Below are 20,106 nucleotides of genomic sequence, written 5' to 3'. Positions count from 1 at the left end.
ATAAAGTCCACCAGAGACCACAACATGAAAAATAAGTACAAAACTCATTACAAAAATATACAGCCTCATAGAGAAGCACGTTCCAATCAAGTCAGAAAAATATTGGAACTTAACATTATTAGAGGAACCATTTGTGACTGCAGCGAACAGAACAAAGAGAGGAAGGAGTCCCAAATGTTACAAGGATATTCTTTACAGTAAGTAGTGCAGCCCCTGTATATTAAATCCTTGCATGGAGAATGAACGTTTAGTGGTTTAGCATTAGCCAAAAGAAAACTGGTGTTGGATTTTCATCCTCAGTGCAACAGACATACGCTTTGAGATGTGAAGCACTTAATTTACAAGGTATTGATGCAGTCTAGCATATGATACAGTACTGTACATCCAAAGGAGTATAGGAAAAGACAAAAGTAGAAAGAACATTACAGAATTTCAGTGCCATCATTGAACCTTCTGGTGTGCTATTTATATTACAGAAGTATAAACCCACAACTTCCCTTTCGGATTGTTAAATACTTCAATTGTTGGTTGGTCATACTCTGAATCTGTCATTTTAAGTTAAGTAGTGAACAGAGTGAGCAGAAACTCTCAAACCTTGTACAGTAAATGAAAAGAAAATCTAGTTCATAAATTGTGCAGAATGATTTTGGTTTTGATACTAGAACATGGAGCGAATGATAAACACATATCTTACTGACACAGAAAGAACCCAAATAAGGGGAGAAAAATGTAAAGGACATCCCTTCAATCATCAGTTTCCTTAGAAACCTCAAAGACCTTTGGTTGGGAGTAGCCCTCCATCGAGGGCACAATATATGACAATTATCTCAAATAAATAAGACATAATTGTAATATTAAATAGTGTGCTATGTTAAGCCACCCAGCAATCCAACCTCCAGGGGAAGAAAAGGAATTCTAATGCAATTCTTAGTGAGAAATAAGGGCTGAATGTTCCCCCACCACAGAGACGAGAGCACCTTTTCCACGCCTTTTCAGACCTTATGAATTAACAAGTTGAAACCAGCAGACTGTTTACAGGGGGAGAAAAGGGCTCAGGAGGCCAAATCAATATCTTTTTTGCAGTAAAGCTTTTTTTTTTCTTTTCCTTTTTTCCTTAAATAACTTTATAAATATTTACATAAATATTAAGGGAAGGCAAAATCCCGTAAGCCATCTTGGCATTCGTGTCTATGAATACAGACAGGAACTAAGAGAAAATCCTAACCAAAAAATAAATAAATAATCACTGCTTCAGAATAACAACTCAGCATCCCAGTTTTTGCATTGATTAGAAGTAGAGACCTATTTGAACAACATTTCAGCCGCTGAGAAACAGTTTGGCACAGTTCAATGACATTCCTTGTTTGGCTGGACAAGACAATAAGGTTTTGTTTTGTTTTGTTTTCCTCTCTGGTCACCAAAAAATACTGCTATGATGATCTTGCCTTACACTGCGCCCCAAGTCCATGGAAGCAAGCAAAGGATGAAATGTGTAGAAAATTCAGTACAAGCGAGGCAATTAACCATATGTTGCAAAGGTTGGTAAGACACTGGTGAGAAAGGAAAATAAAAAAGAATTCCTGCTTCAGATCTTGAGATAAATCATTCATGGAGTGATGCCAGGGAAGAAAGGAATGTTTTCATAGTTTGACCCACCATATTCTGGGACAGAGCCATCTCCACGTTTCAGAAACAGGCGGACCCTGCGGCCACCATTTTTAATCAGTTCGATGGCCCGAGCATGCTTCATGTTCTTGGTAGTTTCCCCGTTGATCTCTAGAATTTCATCACCAATCTGCCAAAGCAATAAAACAGAAGAGCCTGAGATTAGAAAAAAGCCCTGAAGAGGGCCCCCACCAGCACAGTGCACAGAAGACAATGGCCACAGCAAACGGATAGGACAAAATATGCACCAGTTAGGACTACATATGCCTGACTCCTTACAGTGACATCTACTGCTATGGCTGTGAGTCCATTGAAAACAGCGCAGGGGATCTGGGAGGCATGAAGAAGACAGGGACAGCCTGAGGTGTCAAATTATTTCACTGCCGTTCTGCAAAAACACCCTGCATTGTTGTAGTGCTTAGTAACCAGGCCTATGCTAGAACTGTTCTTATCTTTTTGACTATTTTCAAGGTTTTGGTCAAACTGCTTACTTGTTTTATAACCTGCTTTAACAAAGATGTTCGAGTAGTTTTTTCAGGTTCGTTTCTCACTTGGATATAAATACCTGCTATGAACGAGCAAATCTCCTCTTATATATATAAGCATTTATCAAGATAGAACAACAGGGCTTGGAAGAATTTGTCAAAGCATTGGCTTCCACAGAGCGCAGTGATACTTCATTTTCATCAGCAAAATTTTTGGACTTATAAATCTAGCTTTAGCAAAAGGATTTTGAAAATGCCCTTCATGTAATCTGTCTGGAGGGGACAGACATACTTTGAAGTTACGACACGTTCTCTATTAGAGGAGCAAGGAATACATAAAACTTGGTAATTTCCTTTCTGTAGGCATTTTGTAACCATGACTTTATGTAACTATAACTATAATGTTTATAATCTAGATGATATGCAAAGAAACAGATGATACTAATTAAAACTATACCATACTCTTTCAATCCAACAGTCAATAAATATGAATGGTCCTTCACTGCTCTATCGCCAGTAGAGACGAGGATCAGGCAGGACAGCCTAATTCTCTACACATCTCCAGCTTTAAAGAAGTCACAAAATCAAAGTCAAAAATTGGGACTTATATTTTCACTGCTTCCCATGCCTTTGTTAGCTTTCAAGGTCTGTTTAAGTATTAGAATTTGGAAATATGGGTTGCAACAAGGACGGGGTGAAAGTTTTCCAATGTGTACATGCTTTTGGAGATTATATATACAATCTCTAAATACTCTTTATATAGAGAGTGCCAGAAGCCAGTGACAGCAGTAAGTAGAAACTACCGCTCCTTTCAGTTGACATTTAATTTTCCCATTAGCTAGCACAGCAGAAGATGTGTCTGTAGGGGAGAGGCAGGCAAGTCAGCTCGCTGCAGCGTGCTTTTAAAATCTGTTTGTGCATACCCTCATCTTCCCACATCTCTCAGCTGGCCCATCCTCAGCTAGCCGCAGCACATACAGATCCATATTATACTCCCGGCCGCCTCGCAGGCTGAAGCCAAACCCTTTGGCTCCTCTTTCCAGCTCAACAGTGTAAAAATCTTGGTCCTGCTGGAGAGAAGACGACACATGTGCAATTGAACAGAAAGTTAAATGCGTCTAGTTCTCATTTTGAAATTATTCAGCCAATGAACGTTATTATTTCTGTTACTCATCGTTGAAATCAGTTGAGATTTCACACACACATGAGGATTTCCTTTGTAAAGGGCCGTGAAGACAACCCTGCTCCCAGAGCCAGGCTCTAATTAGCTGGTAACTGGGATGAGACTACACCACAGTGCTGTCTTCTCTGTTTTGTTACCACCTCTTCTATTCTTTTGTTAGATCAGAAGTAAATGCATTGTTTTTCTGTATAGCACAATGCTGTTGGCATAGGGATGTTCTGAAGTCCCTGATGGAAGAGGTTACTTCTGGGATGGCCAGTGGCAAGGAAAGATAACAGTGGAATAATCTTTTTAATAAGGCACAGTCTGCAAAACCTGGAGCACTTCAGGAACAGCTCCTTATTAAGTTTTGCTCTTCTTTGTTCCCTGATTTTATCATTTGCACACAAAGTGCTTTGTGGAGAGCCTCCTTAAAACATACACTTCCATAAACAAGCACATCAATCACTACCGCCATAAAAACGTTTAACTTTTTCTTAAAGTCTGAGTGAGAATGCTTTGGAAACGTTTGCCAGCTGAAACAAAAGCAACACCTATTAAGAAACTAATCAACAAATCCCTCTTTCTCCAGCAAGCAGACTGAGAGAGAACAGCCTCCTAGTATGGATTTTCAAGGGAAACATTTGAGCACAGCCCTTAAGCAGACTGGAAGCAACAGTCTGTGGTAAACAAAGCAATTAGAAAAGCGTTCCTTACCTGTGCTGCTTGGGGTGGTTTGAAATCAAACTGGGATTCCTGCTTTGGTTTTGTGTTGTTCCTGCTGCAGTGCATGAGAGAAAGAGGGAGAGAGGAAAAAGACAGCTCATGGGGTGTGAAGATGATCAAGGAGTAACCAAACAGAGAGCAGGGCATCACGCTCTCCTCAAGGAAAACAATCTGACCTGGTCTCCTGTGGTATTTGCTGAGGAGTATGTGTGGTTGTAATTGTAGCAATTTTTTCTGCATTGGTCAATAAAGTAGCATTGGAGGATTCTGCAAAACAAATTTTTTTTTCATTATGGAGGAACACCATCGGTTGCTCATTGAAAAGAAGTTTTGCAAAGTCATTTCACTGGAAAGCATCAGTATGTTGGCTTTAAAGAACTTGGAACCAGCTTAAATTTCTTAAATCTCAACATTAGCAGGATAAAGACTACGATATGTCATAGGAATTACGTATATGAAACTGTACAGCACCTCAATTGCAGGGAAATACTGGCCTTTGTTTGTGCTGTATCTCTTATAGAATCATAGAACGCTTTGGGTTGGAAAAGATTTTAAAGCCCACCTAGATCCGACCCCCCTCATGTGGGCAGGGACACCTTCCACTAGATCAGGATGCCCACAGCTCTATCCTCATGGGTCTGCCTTTTCTGGTATCTGTTATCAGACGTACAAAACCACTTCCTAATCTGTTTTTCTTCTCTGTGAGATAAAAAACTTCTAAGCGCTCCTAACCAGCTAAGAAACATTGTCATATCACTGCTGTTGTTGCAGCCTATGCTCTTGACAATGTCAAGGCTTTAGTGAAAACATCATACTGAGCTCCATCACTGAATCACTTCACTTGAAAAGAATGAGTGTACCAGAAGCTCCTACAGCCACCCACTGCAGATAGCGTTAAGCAGAGAGTAAAATATTTCTACATATTTTTATATCATATATATAGTGTATTTATATAATAAATAATGTATATAATATTTTTTGCCCCCCAACGAAGCTTTTTCAGTAAACAAATGCATCACTATTATCATCAATCTAAAGGGAATCCTAAAGCCACTCAATTGGAAGACAAAAAAAGGCAATCTGGATTGGAGATCTCTCTGATTGTCAGACATACTCAGAACAAAGGCTGAATTGTGTAGGAAGGATTGAAGAAAGTTTTGTCTTTATATAATGACATGCACTCCGATCATTAAAGTCTCCAAATATGGAAGGTTGGCTGGATTAATTTTATAGTAGCAATAACTATTCCATGTATTATAAGCTTATCAGTACTTCCTCCACCACCAACTGCAATCTTCGGTAAGATTGAGATATGGCTTTTATCTAACACCTCACAAGGTGATATCAAATATGACTAAACCCCCAAATTACTGAAATATGTCTTTGTAATACAACACACTGCTGCCTGAGCACTCAAAGCTGCACGCAGGGACGCAGAACTGCCTGCATCAGACACATCAACTGCTGTGGGCACAGTTCACAAAACAGCTCACCAAGAGAACACAGAGAAGGGGATTAACCTCAGAACTCAAACTACACTGCAGTGAAGGACTCTCAGCCCAACATCAGTTTGCACAAAAGCTGTATTTCTCCACGCAAAACTAGAGGTACTTCTGAGAGGTTTCCTCACTCTTGCTTCACAGAACAAGGAAGGAAGTTGATGCAGAAGGGACCATCTAGCTGTCCCTGCCTGGTAAAATGGTTCTCTTGCTATTTTGGACCTTTATCATTGGCTTAAAAAAAAAAAAAAAAGCATAAACTTAGAACTCCTTTCAAACACTGAAATGAAGGTCATGCAAATGCCATTAGTCAAAGATCTGGAATACACGCATATCAAACTCAATGCACATTCCATAAAATGTAACGATCCTGAACTGAAATTAGTACTGACAGTTTCAAACTTTGAATTGTTCTGGTGTGCCTGCAGGTCAGCAAATCCTAAAAACACCCTCCTGGTCACACAGGAGTTTGAATTCAGAGGAAGAGTCCATGGTCCATACATAACCATTCAAGTGCTGAATGACCTCGGACAGTGATGGGCGTTGGGACTGGGAAACCACTGTCAGTAGAAACATCCAACACACTGGGCATGGCATTCCCAGTCAGACTCACAACTCCTCTGCTGAACAGCTCTGCATAAAGGACATCCACCCCCACCACGTGCCTAAACACACTGTGTCTAGCAGAGGGGACAACTGATTGCAAAACAGTGATCAGTATTTTTGAAGAGCAGAATCTAAGCTGAATGCAGAATCACTGGCTAAAAAGATGTATTTTGTTTCTTTAATTAATTTCTCCAGTTCCAGTTCTTCCTATAAAAGAGCCACAGCAGACAACAGCAACAAAAACCAGGAGGAAATAGCTGGCTCTCCAATATAAAATTACAATATCTTCTGTTCTGCCCTTGTTTGTCTCATAAGCTCTTGGCATCCAGTAATTCACTTCACTGACTATGAGAAAAACCCCCATTATTAAACAGAGTCCAGATATAATAAGAATTTGCAGAAATGGGAATTTTCTTTGCCTAACTCAAGGAAAAGTGGCAGTCATGGGTGTACTTGGTCCTGGGAACCTATTTTATTTCATGGATTTACTTCAGTCATGGAGAAACCTAGAAGAGCTGAAGGTTTTTTCCACAGCCAGTTCATGTCAAGAGAAACTCAGGAAAAGGAAAAGAGGAAAAAAAAAGAACCGTTCAAACAGATGGGTTCAATGAGAGTACAGCTCCTTTGCCTGCAGCAGTGTGCCCAAGTCAATGTGCCCAAGCTCTTAGCATACAGAGTCCTAACATCTTCCAGAACAGAGCTGGCCTGCATTCAGTGGCTCAGAGAGCAAGAGGCTCTGCATGGCTTGTGTGAGAAGTCCCCGTGTCCCTATTAAACTCTTGGATTCTACAAAATAATTCCATGTATTTTGTAAAGTTTCCCTGTTGCTCAAATCTGTCTCCAACACCAGAAGGTCCTGAAACACACTTAAGTGCATTGTATTCACTCAGAACAAAACCTCTGGAATCCTCCACAAATATTTGGAGATGAGATGAAGATGGGCTTCAAAGAAAAAAGCAACATTCCTTCCCGTTACTAGCTGACTAAGTAGACCGAGTTTGGCAACACCACATCTTCGGTACAGATGTATCTTCACACCAATTGTACTGTGCTTGTTTTTGGCCCACCCTATCCCACGAGGCAGCTTTTGTGCATCATTTTTGCTAGTGTTTTAGATGCAGGTTCAGGACACATGCCAGCCACCATGCAAAATTGAAACAGAACACAAATACAGGAAAACCTATCTCTATCATAATTACAAGAGCACATTCCAAACCCTACACATTTCACTGAAACTCCTTGCCCTGTTCTGCCCTAGAACACCCAGCCACCAATTTAAGATTGGCATTTTTTGACTAATTAACCCCTTGCATCATACTAAACCACTGCAATATCATTGCAAATACACTCCTGTGGTGGTCCATTACAGTGAGTTGGTGCAAGACTAATATGCAGGAAAAACTTCTGGTGGTTTTAATAATGTTAGAAGAGATTAGCAATGTGAGTTTATTTTGAGTCTTGTGATGAGTTTTAGTTCCACCCTTATTTGAGAAGCACAGCTTCCAATTTACTTTTATCTTTCCCCAATGAAGTACACTACCAGAATGTTTAGATTTGCCAGAAAGCACCCCAAAGTCAGAAGGCAACAAAAAGAAAACAGCATTGAGACTGATTCCTTAAATTTCATGGGTTTTGAGCAAACCTCTCACCATGTTTCCAAGTGTTTGTCCTTACTGGCTTCCGGAAATTAAAAGCAGACAGAGCTGGCAATCTGACTTTGGATTTCCAGAGCACAGCAAACAAAAAGGCTCAAAGCCTGCATTGCTGAGAGAGAAAAGAGTTGGCTTCTTCTCTAAATTATAGCTCTCCTTCTCTAGGAATGCCTGATGTCAGTCAAGCTGCAGAGGTCTCTTCGAACATAAGCAATTTAGGAAGGTATTCTGTACACTCATTTGCATGAACAAGGCTGGCTGAGTGCTCACACCAGGATGCTATGTTCCTCTTAAAAAATCCAAACGGGTCATAAATTGTTCATTTCAAAAATTCAGTTTCCTTGACTTTGATCAGATATCAAAATAAAGGTAATGAACAATTCTTTCCCTGGTTTACCTTCCCAAACTGGCACACAAAGGACAGCTCAGCCTTTAGCCTGATTCACAGCCATTTTGTTATTCATGAATATTCATTTAACTGGAAGTAGAAAAGGATCACATACCATTTGACCTGGTAGCTGCTAGACAGTTGGAGAATAAAGCCTTCATGCAAAAAAGATCATACTAAATAGAAATGATTTATAAGGAGATCACTTCTGGTCCTGGCCAGCTTTTGCCCTATAACTAAACACAGCACCATCATTTTGTATGGGGTAACTAAATCCATGTTTCAGATTACTACAGGAAATCATATCATTTAACTTCTTCATTCTGCACTACAGACACTGGTTCAGTTCACAGCTTCCCTCTGCTTCCTTGGAAGCATTAAGTGCAGTAGTGCTGGTCCACATACAGAGTAACAGCAAAATGTTTCCTGTCAGGCTGCAGAATGAAAAGGTCTCTTTCCAGTAGTTTTCATTGTGAGGGGGACATCTTCACTTCACTTACAGCTTTTCAGCCTTTCTTTCAAACCTAATTGCACTTTTCCTTCGTTTAACTGAATGCAAGGAATGTACTGTACAGAAATGCTCATTATTTCTGTGTCTGAGCCAGCAAATCCTATATCCACAGACTCAGCTTAAACAAAAAAGAGCAGTGTGAAAGTATCTCTAACTGAGTTCTCCCTGTGAGCCTATCCATTGCAGAGCAGGACAAAGAACAAACAAAATTCTTGCCATTCTAGCTATGCTAAATATCTGCTGTATCTATACCTATGTCTGCTCCATTCCTATTTGCATCACAGCTAGTGATTCATTTCATGAAAACGATACATAACACAGATCTTTACTTTTACTGAACAGCTCAAAGCAGAAATTAGCACCAAGTGTCAGCATGTTATCAGGGATCCTGCACGTTCCCTCTCATCAGAAGCAATGAGATCCTTCCTGTCCAGGGGAACTCCTTATCAGCTGCAAAGCATCTCCAGAGCCTCTGCCATTAATAAAGGCATTTCCACATGCACTGAGATTCACTTCAAAGAGCGACTTACGCAGAATAAAAACAAATCTTCTTTTCAAACAGCTTAAAACATGACAAAGTGTTTATCCCTTTCTGTGATCTCTTTAGAGACTGTGGAAAGCTTCAGGGATCCCACATACTGAGCTACTGAGTGTGCAGCGGTTCTCAAATATTCTAAAGCTGTACCATTAACCTAAGAATCAAATCAGAGAGTACCAAGATACGCATCAAATTTAGAGATCGTTTTAAGGAGATACTTGGAGAAACACAATAGAAGGGAATATAATGATTTTTTAAATAGGGAATCACTTCAGCCCTGTTGAGAAAACAGCACTCCTACACAAAAAAAATAAGCTATGGAACACTCACAACCCTTGGGCTCCAATTCCCCAAGCGGGAGACGAAATCTTTACGATTCTGCAGCTCTGACAGATGAGAAAAGCCCAGGAACAAAGCAACAAAAGGGTCAGAAAAGACAGCAGGGAACAGATACTTTACCATCTCCTGGAATGATGCGCAGAGTAACGGTGTTTCCCGCTTCCTTAATGAGGTTGACGATGTCTGAATGCGACTTGTTGGTGATGGAGCACCCATTGACGGCCAAGATGCGATCGCCTACTTTCAGCTTGCCACAGCGGTCTGCGGGACTCCCTTCAATTATCCGACCTATTTTGTGAGGCATGGCCACACATGCATTTCCCGCTTTTGTATTGGTTTGGGGGTTGTTTGTTTTTTGTTTGTTTTTTTGTTTGGTTTGGTTTTAATTGTTTACATACGTGGGAATATGGTGAAGGGGAAAAGGAGAAAAAGGGTTGAAAAGGGAAAGAGAAGGTTAAGGGTTAATTAATTAATGCATCAAGCAAAAGTTATTATAGGATAGCTTTGCTGCCATTGTTCAAAACATTGGCAATCAACTAGTATGAGTGCACAATACTTCTTTTACAAAAAGGTGTCTGTTAATCCCTCCAATCTCCCTCCCCTTTGATTTCTGTGAGCTTTTAGGGACTACAACTGCATTTAGCAGCCCCAGAACAACCCAAATCCTGATTTTATTTTTGTATCAAAAAATTGAAACTGTGCGCTGAAAACAAAACCTTCCTCCTCCAAGATTACATCGGTGTCAGCCTCTCGAGTCTCTCTCTAAATCAACTGCTGTTCAAGCTTCTGCCAATGTTTTGTTCTTTCTCCATTTAGAAAGATTAAATCCTTCTAGCCCTGGGAGGGAGTGTGGCTCCCTTTCCACCATGAAGCCTCAATCTATCAGCACTGGATGGGGAAGCAACACAGAACAGTTTTCTTCCATTGCAACAAAGGTACTACCAGGGAAGGCACAGGACCACTACAGATGGGCCAAGACCGACAAAGGTAACCCATTTGGTGCAGGCATCCCCCTCAGTCCCTGTTAACTCTTCCCCTTCTACAATCCAAGAAGGCATAGGGATGGGAATAAGGGCACTCTGATGTAAACACCTCTAAAACCACAGGCAGAACCACGGAGATGTCTGATACACAGAACAAGAGCACTTTGAGATGAATGTGTTTTGAAAACAAAACTCCCCTCCTCTTCCACACAACTGCTTGGCCCCAGAGACACAGTCTTCCCCAAAATCAGATTTGGGACACAGGAGATACAAAACATAATTCAGATAAACCCAGAGCTTCCACCTGGCTTCCCTGTATGGGCATAAAACCCTTCGGCTTGCAGTGCATGGTGAGAAGGATGAGGTATACAGAGTGAGCATCCAATGCTTCACATATACACGTGGAAGTGTTGGTTCCTGCTTTTTTTTCATACAATGGACTCAGGAGATGATGGGAGATTTTCGTCCTTTACTTTTTTAGAATTATGTTTCTGGCTAAGAAACATTAGAAAATGAGATAAACTACACCCAGAAAAGCAGGGAAAAAAATGGAAGGCAAATACAGATACCAAACTCATTGCTACACAATACATTCACCCTCATTTGCACTTTCTCATCTGTGTTGTTATCTTTGATTAGTAGTTTTAGAGATAAACACTGCTGCAAGCATGAAATACCAGAAATACCATGAAGAAGAAAAGGAACATGGAGTGAGAGAGAACAAGGTTGGAAAAGTGTGATGAAAACTAGCAGAAAGCATTAATGTTAGTTGCAAATGGCTGGGGGACTTCCTGTTATTGTTGTTTTATTGTTATGTTAGAAAGTTTCCCCTTCTGGTAATATAAAACCCCATTCAGTTTAAAGGCTCTGTTAAAGGCACCTGAAATGAGTTCCTGAAGTAAGGAATGAGTTTCTACTCAACCCAACCTCATGGACATTGATGGCCCAGCCCACACAAAAGTGACCAAGGTGAGTTTTAGAACCAGTTTGGCCCATCTCTACATACTACTTGTGAAAGGAAAAACTACAAAGCAAGTACAGAGCAAGCACCACACAGGAGAGGGAACACATCTCATGCAGAGTATTGGGAAAAAGCTGAATATGCTTGAAAAAATTAAAGGAAAAACAGTCACAGATCAACAGATCTCCATGAGGAGTCCCTGCACAGAAAACTTCCAGTTAGAGAGTATCTTGGGCTAAAGCAAACATAACTCTTTACAGCCTCACATTAAGGTTTCTCTGCAGAAAATAGAGCATAGTTTTCATACAGCAAGAGTTAGTACTGCATGTTTGCAAATGCTTTGAGAAGTTAAAAGCTTTCTCTCTGTTTTAGACTGAGTTCAGTTTAATGAATATTGCACTGCAATGTTGTGTTCAGGCACCAAAATATCCACTCTGGAAGAGCAGTTTCCAGCAATGAGGACAGCATAAAGGCAGCCTAGCACCTGAGAACTGACAGAGCTCACTAGATGAGGTCTACACTGGACATTTCACCCTTGCAACCTCTGCTGCTCTGATTGCCCAGATCTTGCATGCCCCAAGAACATTCAAGCTTTAGAGGGAGACTGCAGTGTATTTTTGTCTACAAAACACAGCCCTGCTCTGTGATACAGTGGGAATATGGCCAAGAGCACTTGTTCTGATCTTCAATTCCCCCTCCATCCACAACACACATCACAGACCAACAGGGGGAGAACAGTTTTTTCCCCTATGAAATCAAAGTGGATGCTGCCTCTTGAAAACCACGGGAAGGAAAGTAAGGAGCATTTCAGGATGGTTTCCTCCTTGCAGTGACGTTTCTGCTTTAAAGGAGGCTGACCTGTGCACACCTGCAAAGCCAGCTTATTCGTGCTTTGCAATATATAACTCATTCGTTGGGCAAACAGAATCACACCTCTCTTGCACCAACACCTGACGACAAGCAAAGAATCATGTCATAGAATCACAGAATGGCTTAGGTTGAAAGGGACCTTAAAGATCATCTAGTTCAAATCTTTACCCTGGGCCGTTTGCCCCCTACCAGTTCAGGCTGCCCTTGGCCCCATCCATGGCCTTGAACACCCCTGGTGATGGGGCACAGCTCTGGGCAGTTGTGCCAGGGCCTCATCTCCCTCTGAATAAAGAATTTCTTCCTAACACGTAACCTCAATTTTCCCTCTTTTAGTTTAAAGCCATTCCTCCTTGTCCTATCACTATCAGACCGTGTAAAAAATTGTCCCCCTCCTGCTTGTAAGCTCCTTTGAAGAACTGCAAGGCCACAATAACATCTCCCTGGAGCCTTCTCCAAGCTAAATAAGTCCATCTCCCTCAACCTATCTTCACAGGAGAGATGCTCCAGCCCTCTGATCACCTTTGTGGCCCTCCTTTGGACCTGCTCCAACAGCCCCACATCCTGGTTGTGCTGGGGGCCCACGGTCTGGACACAGTACTCCAGATGGGGCTCAGGAGGGCAGAGCAGAGGGGGACAACCACCTCCCTTGCCCTCTGCCACCCCTCTGTTGATGCAGTCCAGGGTACTGCTGGCCTTCTGGTCTGCAATTACACGCTGCTGGCTCACATGCGGCTTTTTATCCGTGAGGACCCCCAAATCCATCTCTGCAGGGCTGCTCTTAATGAGTTCTTCTCCCAGTCTAGTCCTATCTGGAATGGCCTTGACTCAAGGGCAATACCTTGCTCTTGGCCTTGTTAAACCTCACTAGTGCCTGTTTGACAAGTGCCTGTCTAGAAGAAGAGAGTGGTCAGAACAAAACACAGCCACCCCTGCAAGGGCAGAATGCCATGTGTGATGCCACATGAGCACAGTATCTCCTGACTTTGAAGAAATGGGTTTGGGAGGAGGATACAAAGTGGAATGGGTAAGAAAAAATCATGTTTTCTTCTTAAAAAAAAAAAAAATAAAAAAAAATCTCAATTTTATTTCTCACTAGCAAGGACTATTAATTAAAACTTCTCAGCTATCAGCATGCTCATTCTGTAATGAGGATCAGAATAATCCCTGATTGCCAAAAAGAAGTTAATCAGTTGAGGCATTACTGCTTTTAGTGATGGCTTAATTCCACCATCCTTCCACTTGCTCCCTTTCTGCATCAGGAAACAGCACCTCTGAGGGGATCCCTGTCTGCTCTTCCAAGAGCGAACCCCAGGAAGGGGTCCAGCCCGCATGGGGAATGGCCACGGGTGGCATTTCTCATTCTGCTTTACGTGACTCAGTGCTGAACAAAACCCAGGAGACAAACACCTACTAAGTCTCAGCCTCTAATTAAACTATTAATTACACAAATTAGGGCAAGCTCGTGACTTTCAATTAAACATCCTCACTTGCCTCCTTGAGCTGCAGCACTACAACCCGCGTCTCGCTCGAGGTGCGGTGCCAAACCCCAAGACTTACCGAACGTCGTCCCCGCCTCCGGTCTGCTCACCGACGACACGATGACGAAACCGAAGCCCTCGTTCTCACCGCGGCGGATTTCCACGTCGTAGGGCTGGACCACGGCGCTCACCACGCCGCTGCCGCCTCCGCCGCCGCTGCCGATGCCGCTGGTGCTGCCGCTGCCAGAGCTGACGGTGTTGAGGGAGTTTTGGCTGCCCTGCGGCGTTCGCTTCTCCTCTGTCAGCGAGGCCGGTTGGTTGCTGCTGTGGTGGGAAGAGGCTGGGGATGGGACTTCATTTTCTGCCTTGGGGACTGGGGAAGGAAAAAAAACAAGAGCGGCTGAGCAAGCTGTGCTGTTCAGTGCTTGTCTGCTGAGAGAAGGAATTAAAAAAGGACAATACCTGCTTCAATCGACCAATCACAGCCAGAACAACCAGGGGTTCTGTCCTCCATCTCCTTTCCCTAGCAGTAGCTCTGTTCAGTGGCAGCACTGACCACATACTCTCCTGTGTATGGCCGTGCAGCCAAAGCCTTCCACTGCCATAACCAGATCAATTCAGTGCACGCATGGATGCTCTGTGCCATTTCAGCTTGGATTACATTAAGTCAAAGCTGTCCCTTTAGAAACCATATCCCCACTCCAGTTACATATTATTATAACAAATTATAGAATCATAGAATGATTAAAGTTGGAAAGACCACTAAGATGAACCTGTCCAACTGTCAACACATGCATGACCATTCTAGATCATGTTCCTCTGCACCACATCTACCCTTTACTTGAACACCTCCAGGGATGGTGTTTCCACTCCCTCCCTGGACAGCCTGTTTCAGTGTATTACCACTCTTTCTGAGAAGAAATTTTTCCTAATATCCAACCTGAACCTCTCCTGGCACAACACATGGCCATTCCCTCTCATCCTATCACCGTTAGCTGGAAGAAGATACTGACCCCCACCCCATCACAATCTCCTTTCACGCAGCTGTAGAGAGCAATAACGTCTCCCCTGAGCTTCCTCTTCTCCAAACTGAACCATCTCAGTTCCCTCAGACACTCCCCATAAGACGTGTGCTCCAGACCCTTTATCAGTGCTGTAGCCCTTCTATGTGCACAAGCCATGTGGATACAGAGTCAGAACAAACGTGTCACTCAACACCTGTCTGGTTTTTTTTTTTTAGCTGGATAGCACTGACTGTTTTTAATTAACATGATCTTGATACAAATAACTACCACACCATAACAAAATAATTTGTGAACTAAGCTTTTTTGGGTGGAAGAACAAGCAATTTTCATCTGTACAGTCTGGCACAGTTGGGGGGAACCTTCAAACATTATTAACATTAATATTAAACAAGTATTTAACAGCAAGTGAAGTTGGTATTAGTTTAAAATCTAATCAGCTACCACAAGGCTTGAAGAAATCTCAAAAAATCTCTTAGTCCATACTGCTGAAGCCTGGGCCAGCTATACTTACTGTCAGTCTTGACAGATGTTTGTCTAATCTGCTGTTAAATATCTCCCCAGGCAATCTATTGGTTGTAATATCTAACTTAAATCTTCCCTGCTGCAACATAAGGCTATTATTTCTAGTTTTATCTCACAGGCATATGGAGAACATATTATTCTCTCCCTCTTTGCAGCAGCCTCTTATAGTCTCAGGGAGTTTAACACCTCCTCCCCCTTCTCTGCTTTAGGCTAAACAATCCCAATTTGTTCAATATTTCCTTGCAGACCATGTTTTCGAAAGCTTTCCTTATTCTCCCTGGTCCTCTGGACTCGCTCCAGTTGGGTCCTTTCCAACTCAAACATATCTTTCTTGAAGGGCTGGACCATGTTGCAGCTGAGACATCATCTGCTGGGAAAGCAGGAGAGTTCCCCACTGCTTACATTCCAGCACAATGTTGTTCTTTACCTGAGCCAACCCCAGGTAAGAACAGTGGCCCATGACAATTTCCACTTCTGATTACCCAGCCAGTTCTCCACAGTCCAATTCTGCAGCTGAGAGCAGCGTATTGCTCCTGTCCCTATGGAATGCCTGACTCCATTAGCCAGGCTGCTTGTCGTTTCTCCAGTTTGTCTGGTAAATCAAAACTAAGCTGAATATCTTAAAAGCCACAGCAACAACAAAACGGATGCCAACAAAATCCAAACTGTAAACCCATGATCCAAAGGAAAACAAATTTTAAAATATTCTTGAGAGTACATGATAGCACTTACATACTCAAAGTATGTACTAAACACACAATATTCTACATATTAAGAATATATTCTACATATTAATATATTCTACATATTATGAGCACATAAACGTTCCCCCTATATGGATCTCAGGCCATGGAGTATCCATTTAGGTGAACACTTTTTCTTGTGGAATGTAGATGAGAGGAGCAGCAAGAGGACCAAAATTCAGGAAAGTTATGCTGGAATTTGAAAGCCTGCAAATATAAGGTGAAAAAAGGGATACTGAATAATTTATCCTACAGTAAGTGTCCAGATTTGAAATGATACAGAAATAGCTCTGCACAATCTCCTGAATGAAATAGCAAGGGTTTATATCAGAATCTTTCATGCATCTAAATCTTTCATAATTTCCAGCCTGGAAGCTGTAAAACTAGATATAAAATCCATGCACAAAGACAATACCAAAATTCAGCTGCCCTTCTCTTCCTCTCAACCCCCACCTCCTACAGCTTCCCTCTCTGTCAGGAATGACATACACTCCTATGATGTAGGCTATTAGAGCAGGGATATACCTCAGCATTTAATCCACAACGGGAAGAATGAAATAAATAGGAAGTAAACAATTATTTAATATTGTATGAAAGGCACTCAGCCCTGGGTAAGAATAAATACTTTTTTTAGAGGTACTGCTCCAGTCCTGGCCTCCATTGTGGGTCTAATTTTCAACCTGTTGTATTAATATTCTTGAAGCTTGAAGTACATCACTGCCTGCCTTTCTGCATATGCCTGAACTTGAGAACTATGTACTTAACATATGTAACATAAAGGGTACATTGTGACTGAACACTTCTGCATTTTGACAGAAACATTTATGAAGACTATAAACACAAGTGATATGGAGACAGTCACGACTAGAACAAAATATTTCATACCTATTTGACTAAGAACAAAAAAGACAAAAGGCTAAAAACAACCACAAGAATAACAGCACACTTCCTGAGCTTTCCCAGCATTACAAAGAGGAGCTTTTGTTCTTTAAACTGTTTGCTGAACAGATGGAGTGTGGCAAGAAAATCCATCCCACTGATGGACACTGCAGCCTACCTGTGTAAACTACTTTGCGCCTGACGGTCAGATTGACGTGACCTTGCTTGGCCGCCTGTTGCATAAGCTGGACAACAAGCTGGTGTGATTTCCCAACCACAGGCGTCCCATCCACACAGATCAGCTCATCGCCCGACCTCAGGCGGCCGTCAGCATCAGCAGCACCCAACGGTACAATGTGACCGATGTAAATCTGACAAGATGGCACAAATGGGAAGAAAGAAAGAAAGAATGATAAAATGAGAACCATAAACGCTCACTAGCCAGGTGAAAGGAAGAGGTACACTAATGTAGTGGGAACCAGAAATTGCTGATCACTGGTTAGGATTGTTGCTAGTGTGGAAAACAGCCCCATGTTCAATTGCAACCAGGATGCTGACATCTTTTTGCTTTAGGCAGTCCAGTCGCTCTATTGACACACAGACTTGGGAAACGTATTCAACAGGACAGTGACCAGTGGTTAGAAACACTGAGACTCCTGTCAGGGAGCTGAGACTGAGTTATCCTTCCAGGTGCCTCCAGAGTTTACTGAGTTCAGTACCATTGGCCTGTCCACCTGTTTGCTTTGAGTTGCTCTGGTATGAGAGGGATTAATGGAAACTACTTGTAAACCTGCCCAGGACATCTTTTCCTCATTGTCCAATCCATTTCAGAGCTATTGGTGTACTTAAAAAAAAAAAAAAAAAAAAAAAAAAAGGAATAGCAAAGGAAGTCAAACTCGTTTCAGATGCAAGGATTTGAGTTAGTTTGCTTTTTTTGGGAGGACAGTAGGGAGGAGATGTGAGATATATTAAATCATAGCCTGTTGCTTATTTTAACAAGGATGCCACAGTGCAGCTCAGCACATTTGTCTGTGCTATTGCTGTGATTCTGGAAGACAAGGGGAATTAAAGCAAGCCCACTTCTAGATGTACTCACAGGTTCTCCAGGCTCATTTCCACCCAGAATCCTAAATCCAAAACCGGTTTCCTTTCTCCATAGAAAGATATCCTGCTCTTGGTAATCTGGAACTGAAGGAAAGAAAGAAAGACATTAAGTTATAATAAAAAAACAGAGCTATATACCCATATCAGGACTACTCTGATGTGTATGTAGAAGAATCTGCTGCACAATTTTAATCATTAAATGAGGTGGTCTTGAACTTTCAGACATAATTAAGAACATCTATAGGTTAAAGTAGTAAAGGATTATTACTTAAATCACTATGAAAAATTATCCCCCGGTTTCTGCTTTCTGGTTATCTAATTGTGATTTTATCACTGTACTTTTTCCTTCCGTCGACATTAGCTCCATTACCCAGTGCAAAAGCATCTTCCAAACCATCAATACGTGTGTGTGTACAACACAGAATCACTCTGCCAGAAACAATACAGCTGCCTCCTCTTTCACTGGAGACAAAAGAGCCGCTTGTTCTGACTTCTACTGTTTAATTAACTTTCACAAGCATAGTTTGCTATCTGTCTGCTGACACTGCTTTAAATAATGGCAGGACAGATCCCCGACTGGTGTAAACCAGAAGGGTTCCTCTGGAAACAGTGCAGCTCTCCAGACTTCCACTTGCTCGTGTATGGGTTTTATAAAACCACTGACCAGCTGGAAACATGAAGAAAGACCAGCCTTACCTACTCATTAGTATGGAGCACCAGCAAGGTTTTTACAATGAATATTACATACAGCGAAGCACTAACCTTGATGTGCAGTTGAACAGAAATGTTTCACATTAACTTATTCATGGCTGCTTTCATCCCTTTTTTAAAATGCAAAATTAATTGCCAACGTTAAATCATATCAGAAGACAAGTTCAGGTTCATTTAATATTTATTAGTGGGTATCTATAACATTGACTAATTTTGTAACAATCCCCTCCCAAAATTTATAGTTAATTATCAAAAAGGCTATTCCTTTACAAGTCTGCTGCCTATGGCTTTAGTAAAGAAAGCAAAGTGCATCAGCCAGAAAGATAATTTCAGAAAGTGCAGCTCTATCTATCAGCAGATAAAGGATTTGTTTTCCACTAACACTGGGGAGTGCCCAACAGCGTCCTAACTGCATTTTACACCACTAGTGCCTGCTGCTTTGGGTTTGGTCTTCTGGTGCTTTTCAGTGTTAAGGCTTTTGGCTGGCTCTGATGCTCTCCCTTCAATGACTTACCACTGGGTTTAAAAAACAGAAATTTAAGACCTGAAAGCACTGCAAATTGCAAGAACAGGTGAATGCTCAGGCACATATCTGGTTTGACATTTTCATTCAAACTGGTTCATAGCCACTGGTGTTACATAAAATACTTTCACATTTTAGGCATTTGCAGCTATAAACCAAGCTTGAGACCTCTGCACGTTCCCTTGCTGAACCACAGGCTAATTTCCGCCCAGCTACAATTACAGAACAACCAGGTGAGGAGCACACTGGAAGCCTTTGCTGCGCATCAGTTTGGCTGAAGGCAGCTTGCCATCGCAGGGACGGCCCGACAGCAGAACTCAGACAATGAATTAATTGCTGTTTGTCACTGCCTTCAGTGAGTGGGAGCGTGAAGAGCAGACACACTGGGAAGTGCTTCTCCAGCACTTTGCAGGCTTTTTTGGCAAAGGCTGGCCCCAGCCAATTAATAGCACAGGTTGGATCTGTCAGAGGCAAAATGGCTTCTGCAGAGAGCTGCAGCGTGGGCCTGTTTTCTCGGCCTCTCTCAACACCTTCCCATTTGTCATCTCTCCAGCCTTTCTGAGCGGTGCCGTATGCTCCCAGTTTGGCACCATGAGCCAATTAGCGGCCCCAGGGAATGGCGGCACACCGAGGCTTGGTGGTAGGGCCAACAAAACGCACGTCTACACCCAAAGCAGCAAGTTCATTCACAGGCTGCTCCTTCTGCTGGAAGGATCACAGGAAGGTGAAACACGGA

At 42.1% G+C, this 20,106-nt stretch overlaps 1 protein-coding gene across 18 annotated transcripts in view; it reads right to left on the bottom strand.

The window, feature by feature from the left end:
* MAGI1 (membrane associated guanylate kinase, WW and PDZ domain containing 1) overlaps nt 1-20,106 on the bottom strand; it is a 291,392-nt gene that overhangs the window by 4,798 nt on the left and 266,488 nt on the right. For 10 of the 18 annotated variants that reach the window (XM_042823242.1, XM_042823236.1, XM_042823243.1 and 7 more), the window contains 8 exons: nt 18,129-18,220; nt 17,211-17,403; nt 13,943-14,236; nt 9,692-9,895; nt 4,215-4,305; nt 4,030-4,093; nt 3,074-3,220; nt 1,657-1,795 (listed from right to left, as the gene is read on the bottom strand). In XM_042823242.1, coding sequence (XP_042679176.1) covers nt 1,657-1,795; nt 3,074-3,220; nt 4,030-4,093; nt 4,215-4,305; nt 9,692-9,895; nt 13,943-14,236; nt 17,211-17,403; nt 18,129-18,220 — 1,224 coding nt within the window. The remainder of the gene's footprint in view (nt 1-1,656; nt 1,796-3,073; nt 3,221-4,029; nt 4,094-4,214; nt 4,306-9,691; nt 9,896-13,942; nt 14,237-17,210; nt 17,404-18,128; nt 18,221-20,106) is intronic. The other 8 variants (XM_042823237.1, XM_042823255.1, XM_042823254.1 and 5 more) reach the window with 5 other exon arrangements.

This window comes from Centrocercus urophasianus, unplaced genomic scaffold, assembly GCF_019232065.1.
Source record: "Centrocercus urophasianus isolate 14NV4802_14NV808 unplaced genomic scaffold, USGS_Curo_1.0 seq_22, whole genome shotgun sequence".
In the NCBI taxonomy this organism is placed as follows: domain Eukaryota; kingdom Metazoa; phylum Chordata; class Aves; order Galliformes; family Phasianidae; genus Centrocercus; species Centrocercus urophasianus.
Note: the sequence above shows the minus strand (reverse complement) of the source record. Positions and strands in the feature narration are given on the sequence as shown.